Consider the following 12,595-nt stretch of genomic DNA (forward strand, 5'->3'; position numbering starts at 1 on the left):
GCATAGCAGTTTTCACGCTGCATTTAGTCGTAGTGTGTGCTTCTTCTCAGTTTTTGGCACTTGTACCCAACATGTCATGATTTGCTACCATGCAATGTCAAATAAAGCATTGTCTATTACATACAGTTCATCTGTACATCTGGAGGGAGGGAGAAAGAGATATCCACTTATAAAGTTGTGATCTCTGTCTGGTTGTCCTTCTGAGCGTGTTGTGCATGCTGATTCCCAACTGACGCCGATCTTCCTTTCGTGTTAGGGAGTTTGTGGTCCTTTTTCCATTTCATTCTTCTGTTCTGAAACCAGATTTTAATCTGTCGTTCAGAGAGACAGAGGGTGTGCGCGATCTCTATGCGACGCCGTCTTGTTAGATACCTGTTAAAATGAAACTCCTTCTCTAGTTCGAGAACTTGCTGTCTTGTGTAGGCTGTCCGAGAACGTTTGGGTTCAGGTCCTGTGTAATCCGGGTTGACTGAGAAAGACAAAAACACACTTCTGTTAGAAAAAAAGAACCCAACTATTAACAAAAAAAATCGCTCATTTGAACTTTTGCAAAATAAAAACAATGCCCGCTCGTTTGAATTTGATCGAACAAATACTCAGAACTCGTCTAATTTTAGTTTAGGTGATTTAATCAAAGTTTATCATTACTAAATGATTCAGTTCAAAGCTTTGGGCCAAGTGAACTGCAGTAGTGGCCAGCACAGCTAGCGGCCTATTTCCTAAGCAATAAAAATTTATGGCTGGTGTAATTGGCGGCCCCTTCAGAGGAACCCATAAATATTTCACTGAATGGTTTTAACTGTGGCTAAAACAGCAGAACAGGACTGGCCTACAAGAGAGTGAATCTTACCCGTAGTAACGTGTACTTTCTTCATCCATGGGTAAACTACAGCAGGCTGCTTGGCTGGTATCCCGTTCTGGGTCTTTGTGTTTTGCGGATGTCCGGATATTTGGACCGCGGGGCACTGCTCAGTCTGTGCGGGGAAAGGGCTGTGTTGGCCGGCTTGATCCTGCGCTTGACCCCGCGGCTGAACCGATGAGCCCTGGACAGTGTTGCAACTGTAAGGCTGCTCAGAGTAGTTTGACCGTGAATAGAGTCCGGGATGCTGGAAACCAGTGTCCTGCGACGGACTGTAGTAGCCCGGGCTCTCTTCAGGTATATAGCTGGTCTGAGAATATTCCTCACAAGGAGGAAATTTTGGATCCACATACTTGGAGTTCACCATGTACGAACTCATGGCCATTAATTTCTGAAGGTAGGAAATACTAATTTTTCTCGAGTTGTCTTTTTTTCCTCCCTCCATAAAGCCCTCCTACTTGCTGTCAACTGAATAAAGTTAGGCTACCATGTGACCAGCTTGGCCAATCGAGGTGGAGGGACTTCATCAACAGAGAAGAAGCTGTGCACACCTAGTAGTGAATTTCACAAACTTCACATTATCTCTCAATTAGGATGGTGATAATATAATATAACATTTAGTTGATTAAATACCCGGTCTGTGTAAGAAAAAGAAAAAAAATCTGATTTGAGATCATGTGGGCATGTACATCATCACATGGGAGGATCCCACACTCTTACAAATAAAGGTTCTTTATTGACATCGATGGTTCCATGAAGAACCATCAGCATCCATAGAATCTTTACATTCCACAAAGGGTTCTTTATAGTGGAAAAAGATTCTTTACACTATTAGAATGATCTTCACACTAAGATATTTTTTTTTTTTATGAATTCACTGAAAGGTTCTTCTATAAGTGCAAAAAAATTAAAGAAAATATAAAAGCATGTATTTGCATCACATATATGTGCATGAAGCCCAATTGGTGAATTAATATTCAACTAAGCTAAATCAAACTCGACCCAAGTGGTAAAAAACAAAACAAGACAAAAGATAAAAAACGGTCCAAGGCACAAAAAGAGTCACATAAAGCCAGCAGACAATTGCTGGAGAGCGTCTTTGTCATGTAGAGGTCACTCAGAAGTTACTGGAGTCTCATCATTCCAGCGCTTCTCATCCTTTCAGCTCGCTGTATAGCGCACCCTGGTTCGCCATCAATGCGCGTGCCAATCAATAATCAAACACCACAGAACAGACAATAACCGCTTGCCAGTTCTTAAGGTAAGACCAGGGGCATAGTACATGGATGAGCAAAGTTTATTAACATCCATACAAAATATTGCTAATATTATTTAGTGCTCTCTGTCTTATAAGAGGGGCGATTTTATTGCACAAAATTTCAATAAAAGTATTCGGAAACACTATTTTACAGTGTTCCTGTTACACATTTTGCATGTAGTAACTATAGTAATTACAGTCAATTATGCATGGTTACGTGCAACTAACCCTAAATCAAATCTTAAACCTAACCCTAAGAACACGTTAATCACTATTATAGTACTTCACTGTATAATTACTGTATAAAACACTGTAATAAGGACACCTTAAAATAAAGTGTAACCAAATATTCTATTCTATTCATATGCACACATTTAGTAAGATTCAAGCGCTGTATAAATGGTTAAGGAGACTGGTTTCAGTAAGAACAGGTAGAAGCGCAGTACACAGTAGGCTACTTCATGAGTTCAACCACATAATCATATTATGTTATTATATGCGTCTCATTTGATGTTCTTCGTTGTACGAAAGTGGTTCTTCGCTGCCAGCTGCCATTTCCCAAAGCACATTGCATAGGCGATATTGCCCGTACATTAGATGGCAAAAGCATTCAGTGGTCGAACACTCAAATAAGACGAAGTTTTATTCGAAGTTCTTGCATCGACCATATACTCCCCTAGAACCGAATCTGTGACTGTCATTCTTTCACACAAATTCGGTTCTACAGGGTATATATAGACAACGACATGTATTCGATCAAAAACAAAATGTCTTAGAAAAAAATATTCTAACTCAAACATCAAGTGTTGCGAGTGTTTCTTCAAGATTTGCCTTGATTTAAAAAAAGAAAAAGAAAAAAAAAGAAAGTTCCGTACTCTCTTATTAATGTTTAACAGGGAGCATAAATGTATAAAAGATAGAGGCCCGCAGCTCCATTTTCAGACCTCGTGTAGCCTAATGCGTTCATATTTTTAAAGTTAACTAATCTAATTAATTCAATTACTAATTATTTAATTCTGTATCTATAACAACACCACATATAGGCCTATAATTGAACGGAATATTCCTCCAGATCCAGGTACGGGATTGAGGGCTTTAGTGCCAGATGCTGTCATTGATCAGGTATAGCCTTAAAACTGTGTGCTGCACGTGAAGAAGCATGTAAAGGAAGGCTAAAGGTCGAGAGGTCAAGCAGAATCATTTACAACACACATCAAAAAGTTTCATTATTTTTGGTAAGACGACAGCGGTAGCGGAAAAAGAAGAAAAGTTCATGGATAATACATGACCTTCTCAGATAAGCAGCTCCTGTGGTCATTCCCACCCGGTCACCAGAGCCAACATATAATAAACCCGGGATCCGTTCAAAAAACATTTTCCCGCTTAGGAATTGAATAATTAGGCCTATCTATTTTAATTGTTACTTCTAAATTTAACAGCGACGTTAACTTCAAGTTCTTTTCATATAGGAATTTACCATAATTTCCTTAAAACAAGCAGATTAAAAATCTTATGAATTTGCATCGATTTATTTGATTAGCTGTCTGTTAATTTTGATATAATATTATAGATTGTGATTTTAGAACTTACAGATGATTATAGCATTTTAGAACAAAATAATAGTCTAGTGCTTTAAAAGAGATTAAATTCGTTCTACTTTTTAGCAGGCAATTCATGCGTGATATTGGCTGTTTAATAAATGAATTAATTTCTGTATGTATTTATATTCAACAAGCAAAAAGACAATGTGTGTTTTAATACGTGTTTTTTTTATGTATGTTTGTTAGACAGCGTGACCCGTGTTTCACCTTGCTTTGCGACTCGTTCAGGCGGGTCAAAGCCGAGTTACTGATCAACAACTGAGTCACATCTGATTTTAAATGAAAATATCTCCATTTGTATATATATATATATAGGCCTATATATAATTCGCATGCATGCACATATGATCTAAACCGTTTTAAATAATTACTTCCCCCATGCGACGTTAACCAAGTTGAAGATTTATTTTTGTAAGCAGATGTGTGGATTGAGACGGTCTTTCTCTATTAATCGACATTTTTGCAATGAGTGAATTATAAAAAAATAATTTCAACTCACACGGGAATTAGCCACAGTTTCGCTATCAACGAATGAAATATATAATTTCAAACCTTTTAATACAAAATATCTTGATTATTGGTCATAGAATACATAAAGGCTTATATTTTGAACTTCATATGCTATTAGACTGAAGTTTGATTTAAAATGATTTAATATAATTTCGTTGTTTCATTGACATTGTATGGTTGGAAAGCAGTGAAGAAATTATGTATTTTATATTTTCTAACATTCACATTAAATTGCGCATCTCTGCAATTTTGAATTCAGATAGTTTAATTGAACAGGACTTTCGATCTTTTTTTTCTGACCAGCCACTGTATCAGAGATGAAAAATAATGTAAAGTATAAATGATAGGGTCAAAATGAGAGTTTCTTTGCTTGGGGGCGCTAGAGAGCTTGTCAATAAAACCCAGAAACCCTTATTATAGAGTTCACTTACAAGTCACGAAAGCGCGTGCATCGAATAACTGATCTCTATTCAAATGAATGGTACACTATCTAATAACAACAGACCGAGATACATAACAGATGCAAATAAGTAAAAAATAAATTGCCAATTCAAAGCAAAAAAATAAAAGCAATTTAAAAAAAAAAAAATAAAAAAAAAAATAATAGTTTCGACATAAATATGTAGTAATCAAAAGACAACTCTCAATTTAGACCAATGTATATTTCACACATGGAAGAAAATCACATTTAATAAGCAGTTTATTTTACTTTCTCCTTATTAACAAATAATGAAAAAGTAAAGCAATTCATAAAAAAATTAAAAATGCTGAAGCCCTCGTATCAAAAATGTAAATAAATAACAATAATAGTAGTAGTAGTAGTAATAAATAATACTAATAATTTAATTGATACAAGCTAAGCCCTGAAAAGTAATCTTTTATAACGCGGCGCCACATTTGCACCAAAGCCGGACTACTGCATAACATTTACGTCACCTTCATCACAACCTATTTTTTCTCTAGTTATCCAACCAACCCAAAACTGTGCACAACAACACAAGAGGAGTTCGCATAAACAGATCAGAGCAGTTTTGGTGGATATGAGACTACAGTAAACATCATGGCACAATCCAACACGCGCAAGTTCAGCGACGCGTATACACTGAAGAACACAAGCTTACCTCGAGAAGCAGGCGCGTCGCGTAAAGCGCATATATCCATGATCAGAACTCGCGTGGAGACTCTTTCCTCTGCAGCGACACTGGGATCTTTTCCAAACCGTCTGAGCGACCTTTCTAATATACAATGTGAATTATATTTTGGCTTGTCAACTCCCTGGCCATAAAACAAAGTTTAATGGTATCACGTGCTTCCCCACAGCCATTCATGACAGCGCGCGGGTGCCATAAATAATCCTGAAAGTTGCACTTATTCAATAATGGCGATTACTCTGATCTCAGGAGGAAATAAAGACACGGGGTTCAATTCACATTCACTGCACTCACAGGGAAAAACACGCAGAGTTTATTTCTTGTAGTAGACTAATGTCTGCTGTATGTTTTTTTTTGTAGTATTTAAAGAATAATAGAGTTATTTGGTGTAGCGCATTCTTGTGTTACTTAAGTTTGCTCGTTATTTTGCCAGAGTTCAGGACAAATGAGGTGTTTGTGATATCTCTGACGTGTGAACTAATGGAAATATTTTTCTGACTGTAAATTTTTGAGAGGAAATAAAATAGCGCCATATGGCGGGTTGTCGATTTCTGTGAAGTCACAAATGGCCATTGGGAAAGTTTCAGCAAATAATATTATAACATTTACTGAGAAATATTCTCACCTCTGTTTTTCTTGTTTACGGGATTAAACATTCAATTCGATATTCACCTAAATACATTAAACTTTAGTCAATTAACAGTTATATACATTTAATATGTTATTTAAGTGCATGAATTGTACAGGCATTCACTGTGAGTGTTTCGGGACTTCAAACTCTATGTTTGAATAACTCTATGTCTCAATAATCAATATTTTGATATTTTTGATCGTCATATGATCTATTAAAACGTAAAAACTTTATGTCAATACTGAAATGCATGCATGTCAAAATGATTAAAATTATAATCAATAATTTAATACAATATTTATAATATAGGGCATAAATATAATAATTCCAACTGTACTCACACAGTTCCTTTTTATTTCGTTCTAAAAAAAAAAAAACAATAAAAAAAAAACATTTCTATCAGTTAATAAAGGAACTGTGTGACTTGTGTCACATGACTGCGACAACCAATCACAGTCACAGGAAATGAGCTCAAGGACAAAGATGCAGATAGCGGACCAGCAAGTGCCAGAGTGTTAGACAACAGCGCCCCCTGCCGACCGAAGAAGACACTGCATAGGTGTTCGGGCTTTCTTTTTTCTTTCTTTTTGCACAACTGCTCATACAGAAATAGAGAACTGAACAACTATTCGAATTTTTTTCTTTTTTTCTTTTCTTTTCTTTTTTTTTAGATATAGACTATACTTTATAAAACGAACACATCAGTGTTCAAATAATGCATGAATAAATAATACAATTGATTTCACTGCCATATTTTACAGAGCATATTTATCATTTAATATTTAATATTTAGACAATAGGCATATTTAATATAATGTGATTTGGGTTTTAATCCTAACTCTAACACTTTAAATATAGTTGTTTTATAAAGAATCTCCTAGTTTAAGAGCAATGCAGATCTCGTGGTTATAAATTCATGGAGAATTCTAGGCTATGAATTGCATTTTTGACTGCATTTGAAGTTTGTATTGCAGCAGTATATAGATATATTGTTCAGAAGTAAGTGAACTGAACGTGAAGCTCGTTGCATGAACTCGTTCAGGCTCCTCTAACGCTATCTGTTTTGCCGCATTGCAGTGAGGTTGTAAATACCTCTGCCTGTCAGCTGACTGTGAAATACTGTCTTTGTCCCGCACAGCCTGTCTCTCCCTTCCCAAAAAACTGCGCCATTCTCACCATTAAGGGAGGCATACATTAAAACGCACAACTCCACCGTCCGCCACAGGTTTCCAAACTTTCAAAATCATTATTTTATATTGTGGATCTTTATTTTCATGCACAGATTAATTATATATAAAATAATGACGCATGAATATATAAGAATCATTATTTGTATGCACAAATTAATTGTAGGTAAAATAATAACGTCTGAATATGTATTAAGAATGGCTGTGAATCATTATTTTTATGCACAGATTAAGGATTTTCTATTTTCTAATCTGTGCATTAAAATAATGATTCACAGCCATTCTACTCAGACTTTATTATTTGATATATAATTAATATGTGGATAAATGTGACACTGGCGAAATAGCCTAAGTTAATAACCTTAATTTAAATAAAAAATCACAAGAAGGGTCTGTCGTAAAATATATGTTAACTACTTGTAAATCCACGAATCTGCTTGCAATAATCATACACGTAACTGAACAGTCATCATTTGAAGGTTTGCATTACTTTTTTATTTCCGTAAAATAATTTTTTCATCATTTTTATGTTTTAAAGATTTGCTGCCGGTTCATTTGAACGACAACAATACTTCAGCTATTGCTGATAATAAAGCTAATAATATCAGTTATTGGGAAGTATTTATTCGTAAAGGTTCATGTTTTTCACATTCAGATCAAATCAAACATGAGTAAAATCACATTTTAAGATCTAGTAAAGAAAGGCCGTCAGCATTTAAAGAACACAATAAATACAGCACTCTTCTAGCTTTTAGTGCAATCCAAAATTAACTAATTGAGTTATCTGCAAAAAAAATACTGCAAAAACAGTAAGATTGTTTTTAATAAGAATGCTAATGCTGCCGTCACAATCTGAAATGATAATAGCAAACCAGAAACCTGTATCTTCTGACTGACACGATAGCATGTTCAATCTTATGAAATATAAACTTACCTAACAAAGCCCTATAATCCATGTTTTCGTCCTGCTCTGCTGCTGAATATTGCGAAGCTGGATTGAGATCAGTCGTCCAGTGCTGTATTGTTGCACTGTTTAGAAATGCAACTCTTGTAGCAGCCGTCTAGCTTCTGATCTGACAACAGCCAAAGCAATCGGCCTCGAGTTTGTCTTCTCGATCTCGAACACAGATAGACATGCACGGCAAAAAAAAAAGAAAAAGAAAAAAAAAAGAGAGAGAGAGGAATTATATGATAACACTCTGTATTTTGGATTTGTAGCGTTTAAGCCACAGAATGCAGTGGGAAAATCGCTTGGGAAATCAGGAAAAGGGGTCACGCAGACGTTTGCGTCCTGCACATGACCAGTGGCATCCAATGACCGTCGAAACAGGCTCATAAAAAGATCTATTGCAAAGCTGTAAATTGTCTTCTAACAAAAAGGAATCTGGGCTGCCGCAAAGCCTATAGTTTTTTGCACATAATGACTGAGCCAGCTGCACTTCCTCAGCAAAGAAAATACAGTCACAGACATCTGTGTGTGTTTGTGTGTGTGTGAGTGTGTGTGTGTGTGTGTGTGTGTGTGTGTGTGTGTGTGTGTGTGTGTGTGTGTGTGTGTGTGTGTGTGTGTGTGTGTGTGAGAGAGAGAGAGAGAGAGAGAGAGAGAGAGAGAGAGAGAGAGAGAGAGAGAGAGATAGCAAGAGAGAGGGAATGTGTGTGAGAGAGAAACAGAGAAATTACAAAAACACTAAAACATTCTTAATATGCTGTTTCGAATTAATTTTAATTTAATTTAAGCCTAGCTAAAAACTGAAACTGACCTATTTAGCTACAAAAACATGTTTCCCTAGTAAAACAAGAACCGTCGAACAATAAAAATGTATGACAATTATACGTGCTCTGACTCAAGTTTAAGTTAATGCTCACAATAGATTTTATTAGATTTGAATACGTAATGCATTTCGAATCGATAGGAAACAAAATAGAGCATTTTATTTATTTTTATTAAAATAGAATAATAGCCTAGTAATTGTTCATTAACCTATACATTTTATAAACAGCAATAATGCACAGTTCTGAATATGATTCTCACAATCTGTTTTGAGCAAAACGATCTACGAACAAATGAACACAGAATAGATTCAGAAATCTGGATAATTTGTCGGCGTTTAAAATTGAAATACATTTGCCACTTTTTGCTTGTGGGTTAAGACGACTGATAGCTCACTCTTAGCAATTCAGTGGACGGAGTTTTACAATAGACAACAGATTACCTATAAATAGCGATTTTATATGTTATGACTAGGCTATGCACTTTTTTACCGCAAATAATAGGCTATAGCCTAGGCCTAATGAAAAATATTAATAAATCACTTCATTCGTGACTGATAATGCGAAATCAAATAATACTCTCAAAAATAAGTAGGCTAGGTTATACATTAATTATTGGCCGGTATTTTTAAACTAAATTAGCTCATTGACCTTATTTGTACACATAAAAGCTGCAATTTTTTAACGCGTGAGATGCCATTTGTCACTGCAGGTAATTTAATGCAAAAATAGCATGCCTGCATAAATAGACTACATGGGACATTCTACCAGAAACGTACATTATCTGTCCTTGAATTGTTACAGTGAATAAAAAAGTATTTCATCCAAAAATTTCTAAAACTGGCTCATAGTTGATTTCTGTGAGTTGTTCTGTAAAGGAATATGTCATTCATTAGGTTCTCAGATATTTTTTTCTTTATTAAAAACACTTTTGAAAATTACAAATCCTGTCCATGCCCTTGTCCTCAGCCAAATTGGAGCTACAGCTTTCATAGTTTTGTTATGCTACAAACTGTTATTTAAAAAAAAAAAACTCATCAATAACAAGTTTAAGCTGTTATCATTCACATCAACTGATCAAAAACATAAAATTATATATAAATTCTACAAATAAATTCTATTTTACAACTGTCCCCATGTTTTGGTCAGTCCTGTCACGTTTACATAAAACTCTACATAAAATGTGTGAAATACACCTTTAAGGGTATCACTCAGAGGAAGTGACATCATTTGACCCAGGTGAAGCTTACATTGATTAAGGCTGAATTGTTTCATTGAATTGTATGATTTTAAGCTTGTTTTTGTATGTTTTTTTTAGGAAGACGAGCTAAAGGGTCAGGCCCTGTCACGGTTAAACATTCCAGAAAATAATGAAAATGTTTTAAATCCAAAACATGTCTAAAAAGGTTATTGAAATTCCTTGCTTGCATGTTAACAGTTTTTATGCTAGCATGCTAGCAGGCTGAGTAATGGCAGTTTACAATGGCCAACCGTCAGGCCCTGTCACATCAGGCCCTGTCACATTCCTGTGTGACACGGCCTTACAAATTAATGTTATTGTTCTTTTTTATTACATTTATTGCATATGTTATGTATTTAACGCATGCAATAGTAAAATGAAGGCCAAGGTGCTTGATTTTTATACAACTGTGGCCATGGAAGTGATTTAAACACCTAAATTCAATTATTTGGAGGGCTGTCCCAATACTTTTGGCAATATTATGTATGTCCTTGGCTGAATTTTACCATAGTCTAATATTACTTTAACATTAAAATTATAATAATAATTTAAAAAAGAAATGCCAATCAAAACTTAAATAAAGAACACAAAACATAACTTTTTCTGCATCATCAAAATCCATAAAGTCAGTCCTGTCACAGTACCGTCAGTCCTGTCACGCCATGGTCAGTCCTGTCACACAGGAAATTATGATAAAAGTGTACTATTTGAGGAAATATTAATTAATTAATCTCTTTAACTGTGTAGATGAAGGTGGGGGTATATATCCACTACTATGTTTTTATAAAAATCTCCTATGTAAAGGTAGTTATTTTACAACTATATGAGTGCCTGCGGGTATTCTGTGATTTTGTGTACTACAGTTGACCGAAAAGTTACTTATATTTCTTAAAGGAATTATAAAACCATGTTAGATACAATCAGGGACATGTGATCAATAAGAAAATGCTATCTGTATCAAAGAAATTCATTAGGAAACCATTCTAACATATACAAATTTGTCTGTGACAGGGCCTGACATTTTAGGGGTGAAATGCGTATAAAAATGTATTTTATTTAATCATAAAAACATGCTGAGATGGGATGATATGTGTTTCTCATAGTTTAACATGTCCTCCATATGTCTCAACGTTCAGATTTAAGAAAAATATATTTTTTTCCCCAAGATTTTTTAAAGTGGAAATGTACGTTTCTGGTAGAATGTCCCACATGCTTCTGAGCATGCTTTCTATAGATGGACAGACATATCTCTTTCATAACATTTTAATTCAAGTTTGCATAGAATAGCTATAATGGGGAGGTATGGAGAGGTGGTGGTGGGGGGGGGGGGGGGGGGGGGGGGGGGGGGTCGGGGGGGGCCTTCAGCCTTTATAATCAAAGTAATCTGAAAACAGATTTTACTGCAGACAACCTTGAAGTTTCATCCAAGGGAACATCTGAGAGACGGGGGCGAGCGCTGATTTAGGTATACTGGTTCCGAGCCAGTATCACAACTGGACGATTTACAGGCTCGGTATTGTAGCGACCTGGTCGGCCTCGCAGTGTCGTAAAGACCCGCTGTCTGTGAAAGTTATCGTGTGCGTAAAATAAAGAGACGTCGCAGTGACACGTAATTCCAGCAGGATTCGCCTGATAACTGGCGCTCTGTGTCTGGACAGATTTCCCAAACAGATGAAATGATTGCATCAGTGCAAACGCCATCGCATGCCTACCGTTCAGCATCTTGTGGAAATGTTGATCCGCAGGAGAACATACATCGCCCACTGTTCTGTGAAGGGTCGACAAAGTGAGAACTGATGGTGTCAGATCGTCACTTATTAATGCCAGTGGAATCATATATGACTGAGAGCTGCTGTTATTGAATAGTCTGTTTGGTGAACAGGCCCAGAGCCAAATCCATCGGTCAGGCTTTCTCCTGCATGACCCTAAACACGCTTGCTTTAGCTCACATGAGAGACAGGGAGGGAGAGGAAGGAGAGGGAAATTAGATTAACTGTAGCCTGTGTTTTTCTCTTTCCGTTTGGGGTTTGCGAAAGTCTTGCTCGGCGTATGTGTTTACATTACATTTGCATTTATTAATTTATAGGCTAGGCCTACTACTGCTACTGCTACTGCTAATAATAATAATTAATAAGAAGGTTGCACTATTTTGTTGAAACATGAAGTACCGACACGCTTTTATATAGAAAACAATCTCCCAATAATTCAACATGTAGCTAATATTTCAGATATAACAATAAACCAACACATATTTAAAACTACATTAAGTTTTTAGTTGTTTTGTAACAGATGCATGAATAGCCTATATATAGGCCTATTATACGCTATAACAACAACAAAACAAGTATATTAACTGTAAATATATGTAGGAGTGTTTAAGTTGGTCGTTCG

General features: G+C 35.8%; 2 protein-coding genes across 4 annotated transcripts in view; both read right to left on the reverse strand.

The window, feature by feature from the left end:
• Positions 1–1,454, reverse strand: part of hoxd4a (homeobox D4a) — a 2,602-nt gene extending 1,148 nt beyond the window's left edge. Inside the window, exons 1-2 of the mRNA XM_082175720.1 lie at positions 851–1,454; positions 1–469 (exon numbers count right to left, since the gene is read on the reverse strand). The exon at positions 1–469 is cut by the window's left edge and continues 1,148 nt beyond it. Of these exons, the coding sequence (XP_082031846.1) occupies positions 168–469; positions 851–1,304 (756 nt within the window). The 5' untranslated portion in view covers positions 1,305–1,454 and the 3' untranslated portion in view covers positions 1–167. The remainder of the gene's footprint in view (positions 470–850) is intronic.
• Positions 1–8,484, reverse strand: part of hoxd3a (homeobox D3a) — a 22,041-nt gene extending 13,557 nt beyond the window's left edge. Inside the window, exon 1 of one of the 3 annotated variants that reach the window (XM_082175715.1) lies at positions 8,132–8,484. The gene's annotated coding sequence lies outside the window, so the exon portion shown is untranslated. Of the gene's footprint in view, positions 1–5,349; positions 5,746–8,131 lie in introns of those variants that run through there. The other 2 variants (XM_082175717.1, XM_082175713.1) reach the window with 2 other exon arrangements.
• Between the last annotated feature and the right edge of the window lie 4,111 nt (positions 8,485–12,595).

This window comes from Leuciscus leuciscus (assembly GCF_965113295.1).
Source record: "Leuciscus leuciscus genome assembly, chromosome: 7".
In the NCBI taxonomy this organism is placed as follows: domain Eukaryota; kingdom Metazoa; phylum Chordata; class Actinopteri; order Cypriniformes; family Leuciscidae; genus Leuciscus; species Leuciscus leuciscus.